Below are 26,979 nucleotides of genomic sequence, written 5' to 3'. Positions count from 1 at the left end.
AAAATGTGTGCAACGACTTTTTGTTCAACGAGTTGCTCCACTCTCGCTGGCTGGCGGCTGCCTCCGGTCGCGCGCCGCCCGCCTCTCGCGCCATCTGCTAGCAACAAGTTGAAGAAACACTACGGTGCTTCCGGTTGAGATTTTCAAAATAAATAACAGAGCGAGAAATTGGAAATTAGGTTTTAGGAGTGTTATATTAGGAGTGGAGATTCCAAGTAGGGGTTCCCACATTCCAAAAACATGCATGGCAGGTTGGCAATTGGCTGGCAACCAGTTCAGGGTGTCCCCAGCCTACTGCCCGAAGATAGCTGGGGAAGGCTCCAACACCCCCCCGCGACCCTAGTGAGGAGAAGCGTTACAGAAAATGGATGGATGGATATATAACGCAGTAATATGATCTGTATAGTTCGTTTGTAATTAATTTATTATGTCAAACGTAGTCTAATGTAACATGCGCATCGTCGAGTGTATTTTATTGTGAAGTGCGGCGTAGCTGTTTCCTGCGGTGTGAGCGTTTTATTGTGGAAGTGGTTTCCTGTGCTGGCAGTGTTGCTTTTACTAGTGTTGTTATTGTGATCGTGCGGGTCCACCATGGAGGAGCTGAGCGCCGTCGGCGAGCAGGTTTTCGACGCCGAATGCATCCTCAACAAAAGACTGCGAAAGGTTTGGAAAGGCACAAAAAGCTGCGCGATCGTGATCGTCTTGTATTGCTTTTTTAGGGGGCTTCACTCGGGACGTGCTCACAATCTTTTGGCGCTTCTTTGTTTGCAGGGAAAGTTGGAGTTTCTGGTCAAGTGGAGAGGGTGGTCGTCCAAGTAAGCCAGGAAGACCACAAACAATGAACATGACACGCGCACGCACGCACCCATAACAAGTCACATTTAACAATTTGTCATTTTTTTCCCCTTTTAAATCAGTTTCGTGTAATCGGAACATTTGGTTCTGGTGCTGGGCGTTCTTTTTAGCGATTAAACGTCTTTTGTTCGCGTTTCATTCATCAGGTTTGCCTTTAATCAAGCTTCTTGTTTCATTCCACTTTTAACTGCTTTATTTTAATGTATGCTAAAGCGTCAATTTGAGTTTTTTCTTCTATTTTAGTGTTGTTTTTACGAACTCAAGCCCTTGTTTATATTTAATTCATCAGGTTGATCAGGCGGCAGTTGTAATGTAAAGTGTAATAAACTTTGACGAGATGAAAATACAAACATGATGAATAAAAGCTAAATTCAGCTCACTAAAAAAGTTGGATTTCTTAGTTGTAATAGTAATTGAATTTAAAATAAAAATGTTAAAAGTGGAGTAAAACAAGTACTTTCATTTATGATGAAATTAACTTCTGCTTGAACAAAAAAATAAAGTTACTATTTTCCCCCAGTAGCCATAATTGCAAATGCAAATTAAATTTAAAGTTTATTCGAATAAAATGTTTTTGATGTCAAAATTGCTCCAATCAAGTTACTTGTTTTGCTCCACTTTACTATTTTTTATATTAGCCTGTTATTACACTTTTACACTGTATTTTCCACTTTTTTTTACTATTATGGGAAACTAACAGCATTTTTTCAGGGTGTTTTATATATATTTATATATATATATATATATATATATATAGTCCATGTTTATAAAAAATATTTGCCTATAATCAAGGTTCTGGTTTTATTCTACTTCAATAACACATGCTGAGAAATATGACTTCAGTTTATTCTTTTTAAATATGCTTTTTTTTTTTATTTAAAACATGAATGCATTTTCCCCAATTGCATTATTTCACTTTATACAATTAAATTAGCAAGTAAAAATCTGTTTTCTACAGCTGGATTATTTTCTTTTTTTTTTTTAAAATGGTCATTTTGGTCATTTTCGTCCCTCTCCGCCTTTTTTGGGTTGACTATTATCCTCCATGGGTGCACACTGTTGCCTGCCTTCTGTTAGTCCCACACGTCCTTTGTGTGTGCGCGCGTGTGCGTGCATGCGTGTGTGAGGGGGTGCGTGTGTTTGTGTGTGTGCACGTGCTTGTGTGCGTGTGAGTGTAATGGGTAGGGGGTAGGCAGACTGCTGGTCTGCAGGGTCTTTTTCTCTTTCTTCAACAGGCTTGGACCACATGTTAAACTTGTTTTTGTGCCACATTCATTTTGTGGCATCTCAAATAACACGTGTCAACAACTCAGTGTACTGAGGATTCCGTTTTTCAAAAGGATCACTTGCTTAAAAAAAAAAAAAAGAAACGCAAACTCCCTACTCATTTTTTTTTCTTAAAGTTGGGGGGGGGAGCACACTTTAGCCCCCTTTTACACGAGCCTTCTAAGCCAAGTTTTTCTCTGCTCACTGTGCTGCGTTTAAGGTACCAGTGGGTGATAGGGGGTGTTGAGATTGACCCGAGAATCTCACAAGCTAACTTCAGCCCATCCCCCGGTTCCACATTGGAGCCTTTCACGCACAACAACACGGGAAATGGCGGAAAATTCCGGCGTTAGTAGGCGGTGTAAAAGGGGCTAGTCTTGTGTTTTGACAGAAAATAACAACAGTTTGACAGATTTGTTCTAAAACAGGACGCTGGGATGCTTTCACAAAGTTATTTATTCTAAAGATTAAAAAATAAATAAAAATTATTTATTTTTCCAGTCCTACCAGAATTTTAATGGGGGGAGTTTGAATCAGTTTACTATTTACGAACACAATGACACATTTCTGTGACATCACACCTTCAGCTGTTGGGATGCGACATGAGGAAGTGTTTATTTTGATGTTCCTGCTCTTTGTTTGTTGCAGACACAACAGCTGGGAGCCCCAAGAGAACATTCTTGATCCCAGACTTCTGGCGGCCTTCAACAAGAAGTGAGTGTCTGGAGACGTAACGGACTGGCCCGATAGTTTGACATTGAATTCCTTGTATCGCAGGGAACAAGAGAAGGAGTTCCTGATACAGAACCGCGGTAAAAGGCCAAGAGGACGACCACGTAAAATTCCTGTACGTTCAAATTGAACAGCTTTGTCATTGGGACACATTTGACCATTTTCCGGCTTTCCCTTAGGAAAATGTTCCAGAAGCCGTAAAGTCCAACAGCTCTTCCTCCGGAACCTCATCCTCCTCCTCCGATTCTTCGTCTTCATGTTCCTCCTCGTCATCGTCCTCCTCTGAAGACGACGACGAGGAGCAGCAAGCGAGCCCCGGCGTCCGAATGCGAGACCTCCACCCCAACCCCGTCCCCCAGAAGAAAGCTCAGATTGTGGTGGCCAAGCATGAGCCGCCCAAAAAGCGCGGTCGCAAATCTCAGAGCAAAGGCCTTCGGAAAAGCCTCAAGAAGGATTCCGATCTTCCGGGTGCTATCAAGAAGCCGGTTCACCTGGCCAGCTTCGCCTTCATGGGCTTCCACCGGGGTTCTGCGGGATGTCCCAACCGCAATACCCCAACCCACGTGGGAACGTCCAGAAATTCCTTGAGCTCAGCGGGATCCGGCAGGTCAATGCCACCATCCCCCGTCCCGCTGATGAAATCCAGCCCAGGCAGGAATGTCACCGAAGGGAAGACGCCCACCCCCAGACTGGATGCGTTCAAACCAAGAGGGGCGGAGGCTTTCACCTCCAACGCAACCAAACATCACATCCCAGGATCCCCCCAACGTACCACGAACTCCCCCAGTGTCCAAAAAGCTCATGTGCTCCAGAGAATAACCAACGCGAAAGCCATGGCGGCCCAAGCGGCAAAGAACATCATGACTAGTCAGCCTCTCAACCTCCACAATAAAGTAACTCAGGGCAACAAATCACCCGGTTCCGGCCCTGGTTCTGCTTTGAGAAACACTACACATACTGCCCGTAAAAGCAACCAAAACCAGGAATACAAAACGCCCCAGAGTCCCGCTTCCCCCGGAGGAACCCGGAAGTCCGCCACAGGTAAAGACTTGACGGAGATCCAGACCTACAGGGGGAAACTGGAGAAAAGCGAGGTCCATAAATCCGACAACCACCTGGAAAGAGCAGCTTGCAAAGACGGCAAGATGAGCACGGGCGAGGATGAGAGCAGCTCTGACTCGGACCAGGACTCGTCAGATGCCGGTCAGGAGCGCTTGGCGGTGATCCACAACCAAGACTGGAAGCCCACCCGCAGTCTGATAGAACATGTGTTTGTCACGGACGTCACCGCCAACCTGGTCACCGTCACGGTGAAGGAGTCGCCCACCAGCGTCGGCTTCTTCAGCATCCGGAACTACTGACTGGACCTCAAGAACTTCACCTGACCTTTGCATCATGATTGTTGTAATTTATTTTTTTGTTTGTTTGATACTACGATACCTTAAATGCATTTTAACCCGAATCCACCGTAGTCCAATTAAAAAATTAGGGACCAAGAGTATAGAAAGCCCACCAGGACAACCACAGATAGTTGGCAGGCGAATCTCTTGCTACATTTTAAACCATTTGGAAATTTCGCACTCGGAGCTTACAGGGTCCCACCTCAAAATCTTCCAGACAAAGGCAAAATACAAAAAAACATTGTTGGATTTCACCAGACGGGACAAAAATCAAAGAATAAAACTAGAATAGCAACCTGAAGTTAGCGGGTGAATCTCCTGCTGCGTTTGAGAGCACCGGGGAATTGGAAATATCTTTCTGAGTTTACAGGGTCTAATCTCAAAAGTTTATAGCCAAACATACGTTTAAAATAAAAGAAAAAAAAACAATTTTGCCAAAACCTCTGATACTGTAAGCACGTTTTAATCTGGATCCAAATTCGAGGATCAACGGTGCAAATCTCTTGCTGCATTTAAGACCACTGGAAAGTGGGAAATATTTCACTCGACACGTACAGGGTCCAACATCAAAAGATTTCAGCCGACATTACCAAAAAAAAAACAACAACAAAAAAAAAAACAAGATCGTAGTTGATCTCATGGCAAAACTGGTGACCTCATCATCCTTTTCCATCTTCTGCATCCTCCTCTCGGACGCCAGCTTCCCTCATGTCTTCCCTTACTAAATCCATCAAACTTCTCTTTGATCTTGGTCAACCATAACTCCGTCGTTTAGAGTTTGTCTGGGAAAAGCCGCGGATGAAGGCAAGCGCTGTGAATACTTTCTGGATGCACTGTCGTCCTTTTGTGAATTGGCTCCAGTTTTGCGCGCAAGTCGTAGTAGAGCCACTCATCGTTGCGTTTTTCGTTGCTCTCAATCGATAGTTGACGTACATGCCTCGCCGTGGAACCATTTAGTAATACGACGTCTTAGAGTGTATTCTTCTATTAGCTACCTCTGTTTTTAATGTCGACCATTTACGATTCCAGGGTGAACTAGCCTTCAGTGTCTTACTGCTACGTCCCAAATAGGGTTGCGACATTCCAGACGTTTTCAAAATGGGAACCTTTTGTGGACGTAATGGGAATAAATAGGAACAGACCAGGAATGTACTCAATTCAAGTTGGACTGTTAATTAGGAACGCTCAGTGGCAGAGTGTCTTTTTTTTTTTTTTTTAAATCAGATAACACTTTTCCACATATCCAGGAGAAATGCTATTAGTCGGGTCCTGCTGGGGGGTTGGCGGTGGGGGTTTGGGTTGCCGGTGGACAATAAAGCACCAGATGTCTCTGGAGCCACTTGGGCTGTTTTTCTTTGTTTTGTGGCAGCTGCTGACGTCTCTTTGGGATCCTTTTCACGGTGTGACGTAACGCAAAACAATGCGAGGCCTCCCGAGAGAGGGTCCGGCCGCTCTGCGTGTTCGCTCAACTCTCCGGACTAATCCGGCAACCGAGCTGCCGTTTTGTGGACGCTACACAATTGGGTTGCAAGGCTGAAGGAGTGTGGAGAAGATTGGATGGCTAAATACAGGAAGTTCATCTCAGCATCGTTGCCAAGTTACTGAAAAAAACGGTGCCCTGGACTGACTTTTTTTTTTTTTAATTGTTCGGAAAATGCTAGAAAAAGGTTATATGTGCATTTAGAGCAACTAATCATATGTGAAATACGAAGGAGTATCAGGGCCAAGTATATTCTAGAATTGTTAAGAAAAATCGCAATTTTTTTCATTTATAAGTAATTGAAAAAATTATTATTATTATTAATTACTGACTATAGTCAACCGTCTAAATTAAATTAAAAAAAAAAGTACTTTCTTTTTTTGGATATTCCAACATTCTAGGGATGAAATTTGATTGTCCAAAATGTTGACATTAAGGTTAGGATTATCCTTACCAGAGTGGCCCCGATAGTCCTTCGTAAAACGATTGTCCTTCTCATTTAAGAAAATCTATTTATTGGAGGCCGGTTTTTAATTCTTGTATTGTTAAATAAACGCTGTAGCCTCCTGAATGACTAGACATTTTTTTTGTCACGCCAAGTGTTCAACCACAGCGACCACTTATACTCAACTGCTTTGATTAATTGATCCCAACTCATCTTCAAAATACAAAAAAAAAAAATCTGAAAATATAGATATGACGTCAGAGAATGAAGTCATAATTCTTCATGAATGAAGTGGAGAGAGAAGTGGAGAGGAGTCATACTTTATGAGGGGGGGGGTTAATATGGCAAGCCTGCATTTCATAGAGAAAAAAAATTCCAAAAAGGTGAAGTAGTCCAACTTTATTATTGGAGTTTTGTGATTTAAAAAATGACAATTCAAAAAGATGACTAAGCTTAAAATGTTTTTTCTTTTTGAGAAAAAGGTCTGATATTATTGTACACCCTTTTCCCCCCTCAGAAAAACCCAACTGCATTAATATTGCACCAACTTTTTCGTTAAAAAAAGAAAAACAACTTTCTTGTGAAAGTAATCTATTTTTCAAATAAATGACCATTTACAACAGCATATGGTTTTTTTTTTACCAATTATAGGAACATATGTTCAATGCACTTCATTAAAAAAAAAAAAATACAACTTCATTTTTGTTTTACACTTCATTCTAGTAATACTTTTTTTAACTTTGATTTTGAGCATACACAGTATGAGAAGCTTCAGTGCCACTAGATGGCGATGTTGGACTTGAAGTCAAAGAATTTTTTTTTTTAAATCCACCCATTATCTGAGCCTTTTATCAAAAATGAAGGTTGTTAGTTGCGTCATATTGTAAAATGTCTTTCAATTAATTGCATTGTGAATTGTTGGCCCAATAGAAATAAAAATTGTACTGAACATGAAGGTGAATAAAAGCATTTATACCAAGATTATGAAATACTAATTGTATATTGACACCAAAATGGTGTTTTAGCTTGTAAACAAGACGCAAACAACACAGATAAACATTTCCTTACTCTCCACATTTTGTCTTGGAAAATCATTCATTTAAATCTTTCATCAGAAATATTTCAGACGCTTCGCCAACAACAAAGCCTATAAAAGTATTTACACAAGAGAAGTGTGCTTTTCGACACTCATGTACTCACGCTATTTCTTCAAATAGTCGCATGTAAATGGAATTGTGAAAAAATACGTTACTTACTTTCTTGAAAGACATTTCTTATTTTCTTTTACAATGAAAGCAAAACTCATGCTGACGCCCTTCAGCACTGCTTTGGTTTATAGCGACACCTCACGGCACACTCTTCATGTCCATCTGCTATGATGGCATCGTTCCTAAATCGCATTGATTTTGATATGCCTGGTTTGAAGAGGGAGCTTCTTTATGGCAAACGTAATCTAATAAAAATGAGCATCACAAAAATTCATATTTGAAATCATGGGTATACCACCTTAAAATTCATTTAAAAAAAAAAAACTAACAAAAAAAAAACAAGACATAACTGCGCTGTCATTTCTTGTAATAAAGTTTGCCGATAATATTCTAATTGATTGCGACGCACCTGTATGTTGTGTTGTGGTGTACATAAAAATGAGATTGAAATTCATTTGACTGAGCAAGTGGAGAACATTGAGTAAAATAAAATCAGGTCGTAAGAACCACTGGAAGCCAAGTAAAGTGTGTGCGTTGCGTGTGCGTTAAAAGTCGTGTCTGTGATACATATCTGCATCGTAGTATTTGGTCACCACCACCCTGTTGGCAAACTGCCGCCCGCTGAGCGCTTGCATGGCTTTTTGACAGTCGGACGTCGACACGTATTCCACGAAGATCTGCGAGAGAGAGATTGCGTGACATAAACTGACCTCCTCTCACACGCACAGCTCTCTCTCAAAACCTCTTACACGTGCGAACGTCGCACCTTGCCACAGCCCGGCACGTGGGTCCCGTGAAGCGGCCTGGGTATCTGGATGGAGCGGACGCTGCCATATTTGCAGCACTCCTGGCGGATGTCGTCCAGGATCTCCTGGTAGTCGTCGTCGTCGTCCAGCTGGTTAGGCAGCACCATGTTGAGCAGGCACAGAACCTGGGTGGCCGCCCCCTCGCAACTCTGCACACGTTGCAGACCCGGCACCTGAAGCAGCACCGGTGCCTCCAAGACCGACGCCTGCTGGGTGTGCAAGAGGACGGGAATCACGTTGTGGAACGTACAAAGAGCGACTGAACGGACAGAGCCAAAAAAATCGCAGCGGCTTACCAGGCTGGTGTTTTTGGCTCCCACGCTGGCTCTTTGCACGATGAGCTTCTTGTCTCCCAGCTGCATGCCGTTGAGTCCGGACACCGCCTGGCGAGGACAACACGCTTGGCATCACGCGCTCGTCACAGCGGCGGCTTTTGCTTACCTGGTCCGTGGCGCCCACGTCCACATACTCGCAGAAGGCGTAGCCTTTGGACAGCGAGGTGGCGCTGTCCTTCACCAAGTTGAAGGCTTTGAGTGGCCCGAATGATGTCAGCAGCTCCTTCACCTGCAGACAACAAACGTCACGTCAGACACTTTTCATCAAGTGTTCCAGGTTCTCCAGGGGTCAACTACACTTGGGCATTGAAATATTTACTAAAAGGGCTTTTAGCGCACTCGTTGCACTATTGATTGTCATGATTAGGGCACATTTAAACATTTCACTTTTAATCAAGTGTCCGAGGAGCTCCAAAAACAAAAAGAGGGCGATGAGCCAGAAATGATCTTACTTACTGCTGATGATGATGATGATGATAAGCATAGACTGGGTGGGGGACAGAGGGGAACAAGACCGGATGAATGTGAAGGCAGTCACGCACACAAGAACAAAATTACACACACTAGTATGAACCTTCACTGCCCAAACTACACTTTACATTGCCGACTTTCATGAACACAACTCCGAAGGAAAAGCTGAAAAGTACAAAGCACAGTTAAACTTAGATTTCCCTTCATCTTTATTTATAGATGAGAATTTCATTATGTATTTATTTGTACAAAAAGTAAACACGGGCCCTTTATGTAAGTGATTGCGTAACAACATATTGACGTGGGATATTTTACACAAATTAAAAGCGTAAAAAATTAATAAATTAATTTTAATTAATTAAAAAATAAATAAATACAATTTTTAAAAAACATACGAATGATGGCTTACATCTTTTTAAAAAAAAAAAGCACTGGAAAGCTGGTGACTCTGTAAGCCTTTGTAAAATAAAATAATGACAAAATCTGCACTTTTTTATTTTTTTTACTTTTCTTGAGAACAGGCTACTTTTAACAGAGTCTCAGTAACCTGTACTGACGTGAGAACGTTTTGCCACCTGTACCTGGTCGTCATTCAGGTAGTTGGGCAGACCGCCGATGAAGAGCTTGTGAGGAGAATCGGGAACCACTGTGGACACGACACCTGAACACAAATACACAAATCAAGTGACAACGAAACCACGAGGACGTTGTGGCGTTTGTCGTCCGCCGCGACCCACCTGGCACGTGGAAGGCGGGCTGCTCCGAGAGGCCAGGGAGCGGCCGGTAGTCGTGAGGTCGTCGAATCTTCAACGACTGACCTTGGAAAACAATCCCGTCGAAGGCCATGGCCTGCGTGGTCTCGTCCACCGAGCGGAACTGCAACACAAAGCCCCCTTCAAAAAATAAGACAAAGCTACGCTATGCTAACATAGTCAAAGAAGTAACGTGACTTCCATACACACGCGCAACAGAGAACACACGTACCTCTAAGAAGGCGAAGTTCTTGTCCTGGTTGATCTGCACGACCAGGACCGGATTAGTGGAGGCCTGCGAGAGGCCAGCCAGTCTCATCTGAGCGTTGAAGAAATTGGCCATGGACTCCTGTGCGCGAACAAAAGCCACAATCAAGACGGCGGCTAACGCACGCTTTTCCCGAACAGGGAAGAGCGCGGCAACCTCGGTGACGCCGAAGGGAATGTTCCCCACGTAGAGCCGGCGGGCTTGTCTAGTTATCTGGTTTCCCACCGCGGCCACCGGAGGCGGCGCCGCGGTCACGCCAGGCACTGGGGCGGCAGCGGCGACGACAGCGGCGGACGTCGCCAACAGGGCAGTGCTCGAGATGTGACCCGCTGCTGCAAAACAACAAAAACGCGAGGATTTCAACGATCCACAACTGCCGTGGAAAACTTTGGGGCAGCCGTACTTCAGCCTCAGCTGATTTCCGTATTTCAATGACCACGTATGAATATCCACAGGAGTGATACCATCTGCAACATGGCGCCTACCTTGCATGGCTTTGTACTGGAGAGGCGTGATGTGCTGAAAGCCCGGTGGAGCCACGTCCCAGTATTTGCACGGCTTTTTCTTCCGGGTTCTCCTCGGAGAAGAATGACTACCCAAAGGAAAGGAAGACTGACAATCAGTCTTATTGTCTTTTTCCGCTCAAGAGTTTTTTCAAGCTTTTGATTGACTCAAAGGGTCCTTTAGTCAGGACGAATACCAATTCTTTTTTTTAGATTTTTCTGTTGTTGACAGTGCAGCCATGCTGATGTGCACTGCTTTCACTAACAACAGAGCATAACAATATTTGGTCTATTTCGCTACTTTTCCAACTTAAAACATAACTAGTGTTTTACATTTCTGATAAGACACAGACAAGATGGACACAGACTGAAATGATACAAACTGTAATCATTGTCGCATTGTTATGCGTATGATAACAAAAGAGATCGGTGGAAGAAAATCAATCAGTTGAAACCTGTGCTTCTTGTGGTCCCGTGAGGAGCTGCGTCGATCCCGACTCTTCCAGTCTCGACTGCGACTCCGCTTGTCCCGCCGCTCTTTGCTCCAGTTGCCGAGTTTGTCCCCGCGACCAGTCGAGCCACCGCGACTCTTTTTGTGTCTTTCCCTTTCCCTCTCTGAAAAAAAGAATAAAACATCACATTACGTGATCGTACATACATACAAATCGTGACTGAATTGTTGACATGCGGTGCAGCAATAACCATAAATTACACATAATAATGATTTGTAAATTACAGAACATTACTTATGAGGGAAATGATATATAAAATAATGATAATGCATCATAAAGGCTCATCCACTCCATTCCGATTTTAATTAAAGATTAAACACTATGCAGTCTCAAAACATGCAGAATGTGTCTACTGTGAGAGGAGGACAAAATGTTGAAAGCAGCTCATATTTCCAAATAGTCCGTAACGAATGGTAAAAGTCATCTATACTCTGATTATTATTGAATTGGTGGAGCCACACTGAAGATGGATCACCAGAGGATCTGAAACAATGTAGTTTTGTCAAAATAGGTGTCCTTCTTTGAGGTGAATGAAAGGTAACAGTAGTCTATTCGGAATTTTAATGAATTAATGATGCCGAATTGAAGTTAGATCACAAGGCCGTTTAAATATTGAATATTTTTCTCTACATTTCACCAGACACTACCCGAGGAGGTGATTTGTTTAAAAGATTTACTTTTCTAGGTGCTGTGTCGTCCAGCACGTGAATGAATTATAAAAGTTACCAACTCTGAATTTTATTGCACTGTTGGTGCCGAACTGAAGATGAACTCCTAGGTAGTATGAGACCATGTTTGGCTTTGTCTAAATATCAGCCGCCGCTGTGAGATGAGATGACTATATTTAAAAGAGCTTATTTTGTCTATGTAGTGTGGCGTCTCCCGCAGGTGAGAAGAGGGGCTGCGTTGCGTTCAGGAACAGAGCTCTCTTGACGACGTTGGTGGATCTAAAAGAAGCCAAAATGTCGCGTTTGGAGCCAGCAAAGCTAATTGCGGCATGCCCACCACGTCCATTGATAAAAAATAAAACAGGAGGCTGCAAGCTTCGCTAGCTTAATTGACCCCCTCCAAAAAAATGAAACCGCCAGCCCACACCGATGTCATTTTATTTATTTATTTATTTTACCTTGACGATTCTCGCTCAGCTGCTTCTCAAATTCTTCGAAATCCGACATTTTACCACGACATGAGGTGATCGCGGAGCTCGCCGGAGGACAAGGAGGATGGCGACAATTAATGACAGCCGGAGCCGTCAAAAGCAAGCAAATCCATCAACTCTTTCCTCCAGGTAATCACCGGGACGTATGGACATATGACTTCCGGTCCGGTTCTTCAAAATAAAAACCAGACAGAGTTGCTCAATTTTCTATAACATTATCTTGCATTGTAAAATAATGCAAATCGGTTAAATTAAATGATTGAAATCTTATCATTCCCTCAAACACAATTAAAATGATACATTTTAATTCTGAAAATGTATACTTGTATTTATGCCAGTAACAGATTATCGTTGAAGTTCCATTGGCAAGCACTTGTGAGTTGGAGGAAGGACCTGGGCAGATAACATTGTCATGACAAGAGATAAATTGAAATCGAATTGGACCAAAAAATTAACATTCATATACATGTACCAAATTCAATGCAATTTCCTGGGACAGAAATTTGAATTTGGGTCATTTACGACTGGAAGCGACTGGTTAAAACAGAAAATATCCGTGGATTGTGAGATTGAGCAGCCACTGAGGAGGCTCTGACTGGTCCCTCTAAACATAACACGCTGACAACACGTGTGGAAATAAAGTGTCAGCTGTGCTGCTATTAAAAGAGCGACAGCAGCAGGAGGTTAGCACTGCAGCAGGCAAGCAGATCTCAGAAGCTTCATGGAGAAGCTGAAGTGAGCACGCTCACGCATACACGCTCACGGTGAGTATGATCTGTCAGTCTGGTTTTTTTTTTTGGACGAAGGCAGAGTTGATGTGCTTCCGGTTTGAACTTCCAAACAGCTGCTCTGCTTCTACTTGTAGGTGTGACTTTGCTAACTTTGTTTCAAGGACACTTGATGTTTAAAAGGTCATTGTAACGTTTAACAAGATGGACAAAAGGGTATTTTGGTCAAAAAGAAACAAGTTGAAAGTTATCTTGGTCCTGTCAGACATTACAAAGGTCAACTATTTATGTTTGCAGATTTTTGATTGGGTGAACGCTTATTTCAAACATGCAGCAGTAGAGTGTGTTTTGCATCGGTATTTAAATTGTCCTATATATTTTTTCTCTTGTCCAAAACTTGTGGAATGTTTTTGTGTTGTTTCTTTTTCAGCCGTGTCAGAATATAAATTGTTAGGAAAAAAAACAATGGCTGCAGACATGGACGACGATTGGGTAGGAAAGCGTTGGCGTCCTTCACCATTGTGGCTACGCAATCTGCCCACTGAACCAAATCTGCTTTTTTTTTAAACGACTGACAAGATGCGAACATTGGCAATTGTTTGTCTACATGTGTCCTGACATTGGCACGCGATCAGTGGTTTTAAACCACTGATATTTTTCATACAAACATTGTTTTGAATGTATTAAGTCTTACCATCAATATATTTCCAAGACGTATCTCCATATGCAGCAGATTTGGTTCCACGTGCACTTTGGATGACGTCAGCCATCCCATCTCCACCGTCACGAACATGACATCCCTGCGAAATGGATGTGGAGACATGCTTTCATGTTTCATGTCATGACGAGCTTCCCGTTTCAGAAGCAGCTTCATCGTCGGTCGGTTGAAGCTAACAAATAGCGTGTAGCCTGCATGTCGGTGATTCCCAACCAGCTTGAATTTACGCGAGTGACAGATTGTAACAGAAAAAAATTTTAATGTCAATAAAGGTTGGGAACCACCGCTCCATGTCATCCATTCATTCCAAGTTGTCACTCAGAATCATGTGACACCTTGAAAACAGCGCTTTTCTTCTTTTTTTTACACATTCCTGAAGGGGATGGGGATGGAGCCCGGGTGGATCACCACCGTCCTTCTGCTTCCATGCGTGGTGGTGCTGGCTGCCGGATTGCTGCACGTGTACTACCTGGTGTTGGGCCTGCTGTACAAAAGCCCCGTTCGCAACAAGGTGCTGCTGCTCAGCGACGCTTTGTCCGCACTCGGGAAAGGTAAGAACTCATTCGCGACTTGATTTGTATGCTTCGTTTTCCTCAGTAACTTGAAAGTTGAAAAATCGGACTTTTCACCTCAGCTGTTTCCAACTGGTTCTTGTTGTGTTTTTGGTGGCTTCCAACGTGATCTCTGCGCATATCTGCACGTTTGTTGGGCCAAAGAATGCGCCAGCATCTTCCACAAGGGCGGCGGCAGGTTGATCCTGTGCGGCAAAAGTTGGGAGAAACTCCAGGAGCTCTCGGACGACTTACTCGAAGCCTCCGACCCGAGTGTGGTGAGGAGAGTTATTTTCTTTGGTGGTCGCATTGCACAGTTGAACCCCCGTTGACTGCGTCGGTCGGCAGACGTTCCCTCCTAAGCTGGTGCTTCTCGATTTGGGAGACACGGAGTCGCTTCCCGAAGCGATAACGGAGATCCTGGAATGTTACGGCTACCTGGACGTGCTCATTCTCAACAACAGCATGAAGCTCAAAGCCCCCGCGCACACTTTGTCTCTGGAGGTGGACAAGCTACTCATGGACAACAATTACTTCGGCCCGGTCACGCTGGCGAAAGGTAACCATGGAAACACACCTCTCACGCACACACATTAAAGAAGGAGGTGTGCGTTATTGTGAGGTTTTGCGTGTTCCAGGTGTGCTGCCCTCCATGATTTCCCGCCACTCCGGTCACCTCCTGCTGGTCAACAGCATTCAGGCCAAACTGGCGGTGCCGTTTCGCACTTCCTGTGAGTTGACATCTATGCCGGTTGAGCAATAATTCCACGTTTTTGAAATCCAGCAAGGTCCATGTACTCGCATGACCTGTGACCTCACGAATAAGACAAGCACGCACCTAACACCAGTCGTGTAGTTGCATGATCTATTGGAGAGCATCAGCAGGCATAACAAGATTTCCCTGGTGGAAACAAGATTTTAACACGCCTTTGCTTGACTCATATCATGTAACGCAGATATCAATCAATTTTAGTAAAGGTCGTCCGGTGAATTCCATTTCATCATTCAGCATGAGTGTTATTAGTCAAAATCTAACATTTGCAGATTTATTTACCTAAATAAACACGTTTGTAATGACAACAAAAATGCGAGTGCTTGAATGAAAAACATTTTTTTTCTGAATGAGATTTGGCTTAAGTAAGTTTGACTTTGCTGAACGAAAGACTTGACCAGGCTCATGTCTGCTCAATATTTGCATGTTTTTTTTTTTTTCTTCTCCTTTTGGAAGTGACAATCAAAAATTGTGCATGATTCTCAAAAGAGTAAACATGAGCCAAAGAGATTTTGCGTGTGTGTGTGTGTCTTTTTTTTTTTTTTTGCGTGAAGGGTAAATGTCATTTTGGTTCTAAACGGCACCTGCTCCAATCACGCCTGGCAGACGCCGCCTCCAAGCACGCAGTCCAGGCCTTCTTCGACTGCCTTCGTTCCGAGGTGGACGAGTCGGGCGTGTCGGTCAGCACCATCAACGTCACGTTCATCAGCTCATGTGCACCGCCTGGGAAGCAGAATGACGCGCCGGCCAAGTCCTTCTGGTCATGTGAGTCTTGGAAAAACAACACACAATGAGAGCGGCGGTTCATTGGTCAAGCGTACTTCTATAATCGTTTTTTATCGAGTTTTCTCCAGGAGTAAGACATGGCGCTATGTCTTGCTGATCTATCATTGCACAGATTTGTTCACAAAGAAGCCGCTTGGTGTTTCTCCACGCGAGGCAGCCAGTGAGGTGGCCAAGACTTTGAGCAACAAGAGGAAGGAGGTCCTGATGGTCCCCTCGCTCCCAAAGGTGGCGCTCTATGCACGCTCCTTCTTCCCCAACTTCTTCTTTGCTGTTATGGCAGCAGGAGTGAAGGATGCTACCAACACCAAAATGTAGTCCTGTACTAATCTGGAAAGGGTTTCCAGTTTAGGACTGAGTTTTAAATGCAAAAGCATGAAAGTGTTATTATTCCCGAAGTGTGGATCTGCAAATGAGGAGTAAACATTTTTGGACTGAGCTATGTGTTGATAAAGTCATTTGAACGTCTTGGTATAATGTTTTATTAACACGTTTGATCGTCTTTACCAAAATTACTTTGCTGTACGTTCGACTTAGCCCAGTCAAAAATGTTTATTCCACATTGGTAGCTGCATTCTTCCGTACATTATCATGTGTTTCTAGTATAATTATTTAAAATTTAAGTCATACGTTTAAGCACGGCAACACAGTGGCTAGCATGTCCTCCCAGTTCAGAGGTTGTGAATCGTCCTGTGTGTTGTGTCTGTGCTCAAGTGGATTTTTTTCCCTCCCACAGTTCAAAAATATGGTAGCATGTTAACGTTAGCGTCACTGAAGACTAAAATTCAGAGTACTCAAGTCAGTGTTCAATTTTGAGTCAAAATTGCGATTTAGTGTGATGGTGAGCGCCCTGGTGTTGCCTGGCAAGCAGGCCATTGTTTTTCTGGATGAACTTTCTTTTAGAATGTACAGAAAATAAAGTATTTATGGAAAAACACTGGTTACGTTTCTAATTGCTTTACTGTATGTTTGCTAGCTGTTTTTGGCGTCCTCTGGTGGCGACTCAAACCCGACACGTCGCCACCTGCCAGTGGCCAGTCCGACAAAAATGTGGCTTAAAATATTACCCAGACTCACCGAGGTAATGCCTGCGAGGTTGACGGCCTGCAGGCTGACGTCCAGCGGCGGGTTGACGGTGGAACACGACCGACAGAACCGACGCTTCACCGTTTCCACGTGCAGCGGGAGCGGTAGGTGCTGATGCCGCGTTCAAAGCCTCCTCGTGCGGGTGGGTCAAGTACGCGAGGCCGGCGTCCGCTCGTGGCGCATTCAAGGGCTCCCGTCCGGCCACGAACAAGCTTTCATTTGGAATATACTCATTTCATGTGCCGATGCCTAAATCAAACACAGACTAGTCACATATGAGTACATTTTAGAGAACGTACTCTTGTCGGATTTGTTTAATAGTTCGGCCTGGGCTTTATGGAGATTTCCGTGCTTATTTGCCAAAATAAGTACATGTCCTGTGACGGGAGATAGTAAAAGGGCTTGAATGGAAAACAGCATTTTTCTTAAAGAGGTTTGGTTCTGTCTTTTAGTGGTTTATGCTTAAAAGATTTATTTAGTGTTAAAAGTGACATTGATGAAATCAAACACTGTCGTCTCAGTGAATTCGTTTTAATAAATATAATTTGGTGACAACCAATGACTAGTTTGACATGGATGTTATTAAAAAATGATTGTCACTTTTATTTTCCTAAATAACCACATATAAGATAAGGTGAGCGCTCGAATGGAAAACAGCTCTTTTCTTACAGAGGTTTTGGTTGAGTTATTCAGTAGTTTGTTCTTACTTGACTTGTGTGAACGTTATGTCCAATATCTCCTAAAATCCGATGAAAAGCATGTTAATAAAGAGCAACTTTCAGAATATCTTCAAATGTTATTGATATTTTAATGCATTTGTTCCAGTTCTTTTGTTGTCTTTATGTGCACTTTGACCTCAGGAGTCAACGAGAAAGCGATACTCATCTACAGATTCACAGCAGCTGACGAGGTGGATCTCGTGTCCACCTTTGTTCCGGAGGCTTCTCGGGGTCAAGGTGTGGCCGCGCTACTGTCCAAGGTCTCACAGAAGCATTCACCAACAAGTGTTTTGGATTTCAAATGACAGACAAACGCGACGGCATCACGTACTTGTATCGTGTTTTTGTTGACAGGCCGCCATTGCCTTTGTGTTGGAGGAGAAGCTGAAGGCTCGCGTGTCCTGCTGGTACATCAAGAAGTACATAAAGGAACACCCACATCATCACAATTATGACGAGATTCAAATCATATGACACAGTGGTCGAGTATTGTTGGCCTGAGACAGAGTAATTAAATTCAAGTTTTATTTGAATAGATTAATATATGAGTAAATGTACATATGTGTTAATTTACATTAATTTTCTTTCTTGATTATCTTTCTACAATGTGTCTCATTTGTGTAGAAATGTCCTCAAAATCCCAGAATGATGTTTAATATTTCATAAATATAATGTGCATCTTTTTGTGTTTTAATTTCTCATTTTTTTCTCAAGTTATTGAAATGCATGTAATTTATTTGAATTATTTGATTAGATTTTTTTGTTATTAAATAACGGATGTATTGTAAATAAAATGTTGAAAATCTAAAATATTTTTACCTTACCTTCAATTTTAAATAAAATTTTTATTATTATAAATAACAGCACAAATTTGAAATATACGTCATTTTTAAAAATTAAATAATTGATCATGTGCTTTAAAAATATAAATACATATAAAATGAAGATGATCTTGCATTATGCGCATATGTCACAATATCCCTAATGTGTCATTTTGGACATTTTAGCTGCATCATAAACTGAAAATCATTTTGAGTATAAAACAGATCACACTGTCCTCTTCTCAAGAACGTGTTCAGTCCCAATGTCCATCATCATAATCATCATCATCGTCGTCCTCATGTTAGTCGTCAGCCACATGTGAACAGTCGTGTGCCGCAAGTGAGGTAAAAGAGCTGAGCATGAAGACACCGCTGGCCTTTCCTCCTGCCGCCTCTTAAGCGATCACATGGGCAAGATTTGATGAGATGCATGTTGTCTCAAAGCCGAGCGGGTTACATTATTTCCACAAGGATACACACACACACACACCAATATATCCCTGTATTAGATTTTTCAATCCGACAGTCAACTGGGGACGAGGAAAGACGCCCATCAAAAAGTGTTCCAGTAGGCCACCGGTTGATCTTCCAGCCACAGGTGGGAGGAAGTCACCAATATGCGAGTCAAAAGTCAAGTCCAAACCTTTGACTTCCAAGAAAGTCCCAAAGGTATTCGTGATAGTGGAACATTTGATTAATCGTTTCAGCCCGAGAGGCAACTATACAGAAATCTTGAAGTTCAGGGAATGCTGTATCATTATTGATCCGTTACACAGCGACTGTTTGAAATAATTAAATAATTACCATTTTCCTACTTGTTAATCACAACAGAATTTTTTGTGCACTTTTGTCAACTAGGAAATGAGTAAATAAGTCGAGTTGTTCATCAGTTTTAGCTAAGCAAATCCCAAGTTTTAAAATTGGTTGGAGTCCCTTCCACCTCCTTATCTAGCAGTAGACTTCACTCTGCGGCTCAACCACGCGATCCACTTCCAAAGCGTACGCGGCCCCTGTGGGCGGCTTGTGGCCATTGAGCGGCAGTTCCGGTGGCGCCTCGGCGTCAGCCGTCAGGTACCACATGTGGTCGGGGAGGTCCAGCTCCAGCAGTTTCTGCTTGACATGCAGACTCTTCTCAATGTTCCTCCGCTTGAACTTGAACTCGATGATGGTCTTGGTGTAGCGGTTTAGCGCTGTCACAGCCGAGCCCATGCAAGTGCCGAACGAGCCCCACGCGAGGCTGAAAGGGGTGGGGGGGATAGAAGTTAGCGATATTGAAGCGAGCACAGGTGGACACAAAAACCTGACAAAGAAGACAAGACATGGGCCACAAGAAAACGAGGCTGATGCTAACATTAGCTTGGTACTAAGATAATCTGAAGATGGACAAAAAGACTTGAGTTGTCTTACACATAAGACCAGCTGTAGTCCCAAGTCTTGGGCCTCCAGTCTTCCGGACCCATGGCCACAGCCAGCTGGAAAATGGTGGTAAACATCATGTGGGCCACCATCCCACAAAGGCCTGAAACGAGACAACAAAAGACACTTTCAGGGATTCGAGTATCCATGGGAATGTTGATCAATGCCTGCGTATCAAGCGAACTTAAAATAAAAGCTACATCCTTACCAGAAACTTTTGAAATGACACTGACTACTGACCAATATTTTGTTTGCCTAAATATACCCTGTCACCTTGTCACTAAATCTAAACCTCGCTCTCACCCAAAAGGAAACTGCAGACTCCCTAATGAGGATAAGCTGTATCGAAAATGGTTGGCTGCATCTCAAATATGGCGATTACACAATATTCCATTTCAAACAACGGGAACACACCAGAGAATAAAATCATTTTCATAATTGTTACTGTTGTGGAGTGAGTACCAATGAAACTCAGGATGGTCCGGTGCTCTCGGCCTCCCAGTGGAACTCTTCTGGCCTTTCCTCTCATTCGGAGGTCTGTCTCACAGCAGCTTTACGAGAGGATTAACCGCTAACAACAGTGAAGGGGGGGGGGGCGGCGGTTGAGGGGGGAGGTGGATGGGGGTAGGGGGGCCGCTCCTCTGGGCAGGTCTTGGTCACGGCCCAAAAAGAGCCGCCTCCAATCGGATTATTGCACAAACCGGCAAGCAAATCCCCAGAGTCAGCAAGTCAGCCGGTGTCTTCATCTAGTATCTAGTCCAAAAGTCATACTCGAGTAACGAGTCTGAAAATCATACTCGAGTAACGAGTCTTAAAGTCATAATCCATTGAGGAGTCCTAATGCCATAGTTTAGTAATTAGTCATACAGCCAAAATAGTCTTGAAACTAGTCCTGAAGTCGTGGACGAGTGAATCGTATCAAAGTCGAACTTGAATAATAAGTTTCTGATACTCGAGTATCTAGTCTTTAAGTCATTGTTTTGTAACTCGTTCTAAAGGCATTGTCCAATATCTAATCCTAAAGTTATAGTCTTGCAACTAGTCCTGAACATGTCTAGTAACATGTCTTAGTCATTGGCTAGCAACTAGTGTTAAAGTCATGCTTTTGTAACTAGTACCAAAGTCAGAGTCTTGTAACTAGTGCTGAAATCATAGTCTAGTAAAGAGTCTTGTTGCAGCAAGTTGATAGCTATGCGGTGCTCAATGACTTGATGGACTCAAGTCATAGTCGACCGTGTCCAGCGGACCTGATTCCGTTACCTCCCCCAGGGAGCGTGTATTCCTCACCTGACAGTGCAGTGCACAAAGCGGCGAAGGCACTCAGCTTGAGTTTGTTCATGACGCTGAAGCAAGGACACTGCTCCAAGGCCATCAGGGCGCCACCCGCAAACAGCAGCGTCAGGTACAAAGTCTCGGCCACGATGCACAGCCACAGCACTCCTGTATGCACACAGCATGGGGACATTGAGTAATCAGCAAAGAAAAAAATAATAAGGAGATCACAAAATTCAGAAGAAAATAAAATAAGCAGTCACAACGATGCTTGTTAAAAATTTCAAGCCATGCCACACCGTCAACAAAATGTAAAGTGGCACTGGAGTACCTTGTGCCATTTAGTGGAACAGCATTAAATTGCTCTGGCTGTCACTTTAAATTGTTGACATAAATAGATAAACAAAGATACATAATTCGTAATAAACAAATAATAATTCTCGCACCTGTAAAATGCATCAGATCATTTTCTAGCAATTGTTTAAAACTAAAATAAAAGTGTACCGACCCCGTTCGTGTTCCGGCGCGATCTCCGAGAAGTCCCGACAGTCAAAACCTGTCATACAAAATATGTTAGGTGGACAACAAAATCAAGGGGGCACGGATTACAAACCTATGCTAATGCTGTCGAAAAGTCACAATTGCATGACAGTAAATAGAATTAAATGTAGCATGTACAACGATACTTGAAGGTGCTTTCTGGTTCCACTTGATCGCAAATTCTTAGGCTACCGTAGTTCATTTAGCACTCTCGTAACCTCGAAGTACATCCAAAGAGTGATGTTACCATAAGATCATGCAGGAGGTGTCTTCATCCTCAAATTAGAAGAAAAATAACCTCCTCCTGTACTCTAGTAGTAAGTAGTTCTAAAGTTAGAGTCCAGTAACAAATCTTCATAGTTTTATGGCTAGTCTTAAAATGACATTCAAGTAAATCATCCTGAAGTTATAACTCATAGTAAAATCTGAGTTTAGTAACTCGTCCTGAAATCATAGTCTGGTAATTAGCCTTAAAGTCATAGTCTAGAGTAAGTCATAGAGTAAAGACCAAGTCTAAAAACTAGTCCTTTTCCGAAAGTCATCTCATCTAAAAGTCAGTCAAGTAAGTCAACTTAGTTCAAATACCATGCGCATGAAAATAACAGTCACAAAAAGTGTAGCGAAAGAGACAAGAGTTCAGGATCACAACCAGTCCCTAATGTTCTACTCTCTCGCTGATGAATTCTGGTTTGTTTCCAGTGCTCAAGTCCCCCGTCTCTGCCGGTTACCCCGAACTGAATTCGCCTTCTTACCGTTCATGTCGGCAGCCTGCTCGCAGGAGAAGAAGATCCCAGTATGGAACTTCTTGAGCAGGAACTTCTCCTCCCCTGTCTCGAAGATGTACTGCACCAGGCGACTGTCGTTGATGTTGGAGCTGTTGAAGCGGATGCAGAAGAACTGCTTGACCTTGACGGGCGGCCCGGTGCAGAAGGGCTTGGCAACCTTCCGGGTGCCCTCGCACCAGTAGCTGGTGGTGACGGCAGACAGGGCGAAGGCGAACGCCACGAAGTTTAGGGTCAGCGCCAGAGAAGCTCGCCGTCCGCGCTCCAGCCTCATGGTCCAGGCCAGAAACCGACAAGGGGGACTAATCCCGGCTTTTAACGCGCGGCCACCGGCTTTCGCCTCCCGGCAGATGCGTCAAATCTTCATAATCTCGTTGCCGTGGAGGCTCCGTGGCTGTCAAGAAATGTTAACCGCCACTGTTTCCAACCTTCCTTTTGGGAGTCATCCTGCCGTCCTGTCCTCGCCACCTCTACATTGCTCCTCCCCTTGCGCCACGTATCGTCCGTCACAAATGGCAAATTATTTGACAGACTTCCTTTCATCATATTTATAAAGGACAGATTACAGCCATCTGACATTATAATCCACAACAAGGTTCTTACACGCTGCCTGCCAGCAGCCGCAAGATCAACCAATCGCTTTAGACCTAAACATGGAAAACACCCACATCATCCATCCATACATCATTTTTTACTTTACTGAAATTCAAACAACGTATACTTTTTTCTAATATCCTACGAGATGGCGACCAGTCTGTTATTTATCTCAAAGTGACCTGCGACTGACTGGTGACAGGGCATACCCACTTCTCGAGAATCTGTTTTAGGTACTGGACAGTTTGGAGGTTCAAGACTTGCTGTTGGTCCATTGACAAGGTGTCTTTGACGCAGGCAAACCTGTACGTCTATTTCAATAACGACATGGCAGCCCTGTGACTTGACTTGAAGGAAGGTGAAACGAGTTCAGGTGGTTCAATTTACTATCATGTCCGCTTACATCAGAGTATTTTCAACTGGGCAGCGTCCACCTGTCCCTGGACTCTCATTTTCGGACAAAAGAATCAAAACGTAATGTGATTACGTAAAAAGTACATGATGGCATTTGGACGTCTAAAGATTAAATTAATCTGGTTTGGTGAAAGTAGGCAGGATGAACAAGAAGGATTACACCGCACAAAAAAACAATTTTTTTTTTTTTTTTTACATGCATCCACTTTGACAAGCATCTTGCCATTTCAGCAAAGTAAACATGATTTAGCTGGTATTTTTTAAACATGATTTTCTGCATTCATTGTTTCTTAAAAGAAAGCGATAACAATAAAACAGTTAATTAGTTGCTCTCTGTTTAAACAACTGATTTGCGAATTGACTTGACAGCAGCAGATGGTCTGCTAATCTAGTTTGAGACCACGACTGCTCCACATAATCTCTTCTTTGTGTTCAATTTATGGAATGAACCTCCAATTGCAAATTCATACGCTGTCATTTCTTTACCCGAGCCATATGTCAACATATATGGGACGAAACACTTCTTGAAAAGGCAAATATTTGACTCATTCGAGCAGCCTTGTCTTCAGCCTTAAATTCACACTTGATGAGAGCCAGAACCACAAGAAAGTTGCGGTGAGATGGGCCAGATCAGGTCAGACGTCAGTGAAGTTAGACCTGGACCTATTGGATGGACAGAACCACTAGAACCGAGTCAAACCCATGCTGCAGAAGCTTTCATTTGTGAAACAGTCTGGCCCATGTTTGGTGTTTAGAAAGTACTTTCAAATAATCCAACCATCCATAAATATTTGGTCTTTATCATCGTGTGACCAGAACTGATCGTCATCTAATCGCAAGGCATAAAGACAAAAAAACAGTCACAATGAATATTCAGGAGAATTTACCCAGGGAAAAGCCACTGAGAAACAGGGTGGCAGAGCCCTGATTTGAACGACACCAACCCACGAAACATAGGTTCAAATGATTACTGCACTGTGTTGCCTAGTCCAAATAAACATTAAATCTCGCAACTAAGGAGTCAAGTCTGGAGTGTATTCCGAAATCAAAAAGTGCTTTGGTTCTTTAGCTCTGCAGTGGTTTGTTGTTTCTGCATAGATCCTCTGAAGCCTAGCAGGTGTTTGGCACCTGCTGTGTTTTAATCCTCCACTAACACCCAAAGGTGTCATACCGCGGTGACGTGTCCACCTACTAAATCTGACACGGAGCTGTCTGGATTGAGGCTACCATGACCATAATCAGCTCTGTTACCGTGAAAGCAGGTCAAAGTGAGCACGAGCCAAGAAGAAGGAGGAGACGCAGCAATGGGGAACACCAAGAGCAGCACGTTGTCCAAGGAACTCCTGGAGGAGCTAAAATCCAACACCAAGTACTCAGAGGCCGAGCTGTGCACCTGGTATCAGTCCTTCCTCAGAGAATGTCCCGGTGGGAAGATCAGCAAGGAGCAGTTTGAAGGCATTTACGCTAGCTTCTTCCCGGATGCCGATCCTTCGGCCTACGCCCGCCACGTCTTCCGCAGCTTTGATACCAACGCTGACGGGACTTTAGATTTTAAGGAGTACATCGTGGCGCTTCATCTGACCTCGGGTGGGAAGACCCGCCAGAAGTTGGAGTGGGCCTTCGCACTCTATGACGTGGATGGCAATGGGACCATCAGCAAGAATGAGATCCTGGAGATCGTCAGGGTATGAACGCGTTCACCATCACATGACATCTTAGCAGAAAAACTTAACCAAGTCCGAAAAATCTTAAACTACTAAGTCACAACTGCTTCGAGCACAACTCGGTAAGTTGCGACGGAACTTTATCTTTCTAGTACACACGTGGTTCACTTTACAAATCTTGGCAGCACAACTTAGTAAGTCGGACCTGTGCCTTCCGTACTTCACCTGCACAAGGTACTACGTCGCAGGCGGCCTCCCTGCTCTATAACTGTACAGCGTCATGAGTGGTTCTGCTAGTTGATCACCACTTGTAGATCGAGGTTAAGTCTTCAAAAGAGCATGTAACATGTGACTTCCATGCAGTCCATCTTCAACATGATCCCAGTTGATGACCAAGAAAACCTTTCCGAAGATGAGAACACGCCCGAGAAGAGAGCGGAGAAGGTCTGGTGCTTCTTCGGGAAGAAGGAGAATGGTAATTCACCACAGAGCGTATTCTTTATTTTCAATGAATTATTTTTAGAATTATATGCTGTTTTCTATTTGTCAGACAAAATCTCAGAGGGCGAGTTCATCCAGGGTGTGATGGACAATAAGGACATCTTGCGACTCATCCAGTACGACGAACCTCAGAAGATTAAAGACAAGCTGAAGGAGAAGAAACAATAGTGGCAGTAAGCAGACTCTTTCCATTTTTTCTTTTTGTTACCATGGCAACCACACAGGAAGTGTCTCTCAACAACTCATTGAAGCCATAAAAAACAAAAAAACAAATCAAGAACGTCCTCAACATGTATGTTGACATACACAGATTTTTGGGGCAGAACCTCAACTCCATTATTCGCTTTAGCACCATCTGGTGGTTTCTTGGTGTCATGGAACTATGTTGACGTGAGTTGAGGTATTTCATTCTCACGTAACATCATTTGAATATGTAGCCTACTATATAAAAATCCCTTGATAGTAAATCGAGCTGAGTGAATGATTCCAAATACAGCAACTACGTTCTGAATCATTCACGCATTTCCTACTCGCTGTGTGATTCTCCAGGTTTCTATTTAATATAGCTAACCTACACACTTCCTAATCATTCACTAGTTAAAACAACGACATAAAATTTTCTACATACTGATTACGGAGTAGCAAATGAGCGAATGATTGCAAACACAGTCTACATGAATCGGACCTCAAGGCATGCCGTTAGCTCAAGCTAAAGAAGTTAGCGTCGCCTTGGGTTCTTGGGTCTGTACTGCCCCCCGCAGGTCTGGAGTGTCACATCAAAAAGATGTGAATAATTAGCAGCACGCCAATGCTAAGCTGTTTGAATGTGTTTAAACACGATTTGATTAAGTGCAGGGGGGGTGCTGGTGGCTCAGGTTAAGCGTATTAATCCTATCACGAGCTGAAGGTCGACACTAACTGACCCAACTAACAATCCAATCAATTTAACTGCAGCATTAAACCGAGCACCTTCGTCAGCAAACAGAATGAACACAGGTCAGATGGTTTACAGTGAACCCTCGTTTTTCACTGAGATGCGTGAAAAACCACGACATACAGAGAACATATTTAAAAAAATATGTTAAAAATTGTTGTACATTTACGTAGAATTGTTATTTTACTTTTATGTAGAATATATTTTAGTAGCTTTTGTCAAGTGTTAATTATTAGTTATTCTGCATGCTTGCTTTGCCTTGTGTTTTTATTGTGCTTACAGCTGGAATTTAAAATTTCCATTGTACATGAATAAAATAAATAAATGACATCACATATGAAATTTAACTTTTGTCATCCTCTTTCAGTATTTTTGTGCTTCATAGATACATATTTTTGTGTAAGATATGAAACTCTACCTCCCGCGCTGTCCTTCCCAACATGCGCCTCGCCTCGACAAAAAAAGGAATTCCCCCTGCGGCCCCCCCTCCGG

General features: G+C 43.2%; 6 protein-coding genes across 8 annotated transcripts; 4 read left to right on the top strand and 2 right to left on the bottom strand.

Moving 5' to 3' along the window:
- The first annotated feature begins 567 nt into the window (after positions 1 to 567).
- cbx2 (chromobox homolog 2 (Drosophila Pc class)) lies at positions 568 to 4,657 on the top strand. The gene is made up of 5 exons (XM_088317215.1): positions 568 to 663; positions 772 to 815; positions 2,770 to 2,835; positions 2,899 to 2,968; positions 3,033 to 4,657. Exons 1-5 carry the CDS (start codon positions 592 to 594, stop codon positions 4,212 to 4,214), a joined length of 1,434 nt encoding a protein of 477 aa, XP_088173341.1. The 5' UTR covers positions 568 to 591; the 3' UTR covers positions 4,215 to 4,657.
- Positions 4,658 to 6,867: 2,210 nt separating this feature from the next.
- Positions 6,868 to 17,629, bottom strand: LOC148322327 (splicing factor U2AF 50 kDa subunit-like). Its single transcript, XM_088316651.1, has 15 exons — positions 17,538 to 17,629; positions 16,822 to 17,079; positions 15,546 to 15,732; positions 13,615 to 13,720; positions 12,160 to 12,363; positions 10,977 to 11,136; positions 10,504 to 10,610; positions 10,175 to 10,350; positions 9,983 to 10,099; positions 9,736 to 9,874; positions 9,580 to 9,659; positions 8,634 to 8,756; positions 8,489 to 8,575; positions 8,153 to 8,398; positions 6,868 to 8,063 (listed from the first exon to the last, which is right to left on the bottom strand). The coding sequence occupies exons 5-15, from the start codon at positions 12,206 to 12,208 to the stop codon at positions 7,932 to 7,934; spliced, it is 1,416 nt and encodes a 471-aa protein (XP_088172777.1). The 5' UTR covers positions 12,209 to 12,363; positions 13,615 to 13,720; positions 15,546 to 15,732; positions 16,822 to 17,079; positions 17,538 to 17,629; the 3' UTR covers positions 6,868 to 7,931.
- Positions 12,875 to 16,681, top strand: LOC148322328 (dehydrogenase/reductase SDR family member 7C-B-like). Of its 2 annotated transcripts, none has more exons than XM_088316659.1 (8): positions 12,875 to 12,956; positions 13,351 to 13,412; positions 14,018 to 14,189; positions 14,355 to 14,464; positions 14,538 to 14,748; positions 14,828 to 14,920; positions 15,568 to 15,726; positions 15,860 to 16,681. In XM_088316659.1, the coding sequence occupies exons 2-8, from the start codon at positions 13,386 to 13,388 to the stop codon at positions 16,060 to 16,062; spliced, it is 975 nt and encodes a 324-aa protein (XP_088172785.1). In that variant the 5' UTR covers positions 12,875 to 12,956; positions 13,351 to 13,385; the 3' UTR covers positions 16,063 to 16,681. The 2 variants fall into 2 exon arrangements, with proteins under 2 accessions (XP_088172785.1, XP_088172784.1); XM_088316658.1 differs by having other exon boundaries at positions 14,355 to 14,467.
- LOC148322326 (protein NATD1-like) lies at positions 16,723 to 18,375 on the top strand. 2 transcript variants are annotated; one of them, XM_088316665.1, is made up of 3 exons: positions 16,723 to 16,934; positions 17,691 to 17,786; positions 17,904 to 18,375. In XM_088316665.1, exons 1-3 carry the CDS (start codon positions 16,793 to 16,795, stop codon positions 18,002 to 18,004), a joined length of 339 nt encoding a protein of 112 aa, XP_088172791.1. In that variant the 5' UTR covers positions 16,723 to 16,792; the 3' UTR covers positions 18,005 to 18,375. The 2 variants fall into 2 exon arrangements, with proteins under 2 accessions (XP_088172791.1, XP_088172790.1); XM_088316664.1 differs by having other exon boundaries at positions 16,726 to 16,934; positions 17,691 to 17,809; positions 17,904 to 18,367.
- On the bottom strand, positions 18,375 to 26,900 carry LOC148322324 (germ cell-specific gene 1-like protein). The gene is made up of 5 exons (XM_088316661.1): positions 22,351 to 26,900; positions 21,567 to 21,614; positions 21,074 to 21,226; positions 19,778 to 19,889; positions 18,375 to 19,607 (listed from the first exon to the last, which is right to left on the bottom strand). The coding sequence occupies exons 1-5, from the start codon at positions 22,652 to 22,654 to the stop codon at positions 19,319 to 19,321; spliced, it is 906 nt and encodes a 301-aa protein (XP_088172787.1). The 5' UTR covers positions 22,655 to 26,900; the 3' UTR covers positions 18,375 to 19,318.
- On the top strand, positions 24,594 to 26,834 carry rcvrna (recoverin a). The gene is made up of 3 exons (XM_088316663.1): positions 24,594 to 25,073; positions 25,416 to 25,527; positions 25,603 to 26,834. Exons 1-3 carry the CDS (start codon positions 24,693 to 24,695, stop codon positions 25,719 to 25,721), a joined length of 612 nt encoding a protein of 203 aa, XP_088172789.1. The 5' UTR covers positions 24,594 to 24,692; the 3' UTR covers positions 25,722 to 26,834.
- Positions 26,901 to 26,979: the final 79 nt, after the last annotated feature.

Source organism: Idiotropiscis lumnitzeri, chromosome 15 (genome assembly GCF_059441095.1).
Source record: "Idiotropiscis lumnitzeri isolate Australia: NSW breed Sydney's pygmy pipehorse chromosome 15, RoL_Ilum_1.0, whole genome shotgun sequence".
Lineage (NCBI taxonomy): Eukaryota > Metazoa > Chordata > Actinopteri > Syngnathiformes > Syngnathidae > Idiotropiscis > Idiotropiscis lumnitzeri.
Note: the sequence above shows the minus strand (reverse complement) of the source record. Positions and strands in the feature narration are given on the sequence as shown.

Coding starts and splice junctions, on each gene's coding strand:
- LOC148322327 (XM_088316651.1), bottom strand. CDS start 12,208: ATGTCGGATTTCGAAGAATTTGAGAAGCAGCTGAGCGAGAATCGTCAA. Junction 9,660..9,735: donor GCCCGCCTTCCACGTGCCAG/GTGGGTCGCGGC, acceptor ATTTGTGTTCAG/GTGTCGTGTCCACAGTGGTT. Junction 8,576..8,633: donor ACGTGGGCGCCACGGACCAG/GTAAGCAAAAGC, acceptor TGTCCTCGCCAG/GCGGTGTCCGGACTCAACGG.
- cbx2 (XM_088317215.1), top strand. CDS start 592: ATGGAGGAGCTGAGCGCCGTCGGCGAGCAGGTTTTCGACGCCGAATGC. Junction 2,836..2,898: donor CTGGCGGCCTTCAACAAGAA/GTGAGTGTCTGG, acceptor CTTGTATCGCAG/GGAACAAGAGAAGGAGTTCC. Junction 2,969..3,032: donor GACGACCACGTAAAATTCCT/GTACGTTCAAAT, acceptor GCTTTCCCTTAG/GAAAATGTTCCAGAAGCCGT.
- LOC148322326 (XM_088316664.1), top strand. CDS start 16,793: ATGTGGCTTAAAATATTACCCAGACTCACCGAGGTAATGCCTGCGAGG. Junction 16,935..17,690: donor TTCCACGTGCAGCGGGAGCG/GTAGGTGCTGAT, acceptor CTTTGACCTCAG/GAGTCAACGAGAAAGCGATA. Junction 17,810..17,903: donor TGGCCGCGCTACTGTCCAAG/GTCTCACAGAAG, acceptor TTTTGTTGACAG/GCCGCCATTGCCTTTGTGTT.
- LOC148322328 (XM_088316658.1), top strand. CDS start 13,386: ATGGCTGCAGACATGGACGACGATTGG. Junction 14,468..14,537: donor AAGCCTCCGACCCGAGTGTG/GTGAGGAGAGTT, acceptor GTCGGTCGGCAG/ACGTTCCCTCCTAAGCTGGT. Junction 15,727..15,859: donor GGCCAAGTCCTTCTGGTCAT/GTGAGTCTTGGA, acceptor ATCATTGCACAG/ATTTGTTCACAAAGAAGCCG.
- LOC148322324 (XM_088316661.1), bottom strand. CDS start 22,654: ATGAGGCTGGAGCGCGGACGGCGAGCTTCTCTGGCGCTGACCCTAAAC. Junction 19,890..21,073: donor TTTGTGCACTGCACTGTCAG/GTGAGGAATACA, acceptor GTCTCGTTTCAG/GCCTTTGTGGGATGGTGGCC. Junction 19,608..19,777: donor GACTACAGCTGGTCTTATGT/GTAAGACAACTC, acceptor CACCCCTTTCAG/CCTCGCGTGGGGCTCGTTCG.
- rcvrna (XM_088316663.1), top strand. CDS start 24,693: ATGGGGAACACCAAGAGCAGCACGTTGTCCAAGGAACTCCTGGAGGAG. Junction 25,074..25,415: donor AGATCCTGGAGATCGTCAGG/GTATGAACGCGT, acceptor ACTTCCATGCAG/TCCATCTTCAACATGATCCC. Junction 25,528..25,602: donor CTTCGGGAAGAAGGAGAATG/GTAATTCACCAC, acceptor TCTATTTGTCAG/ACAAAATCTCAGAGGGCGAG.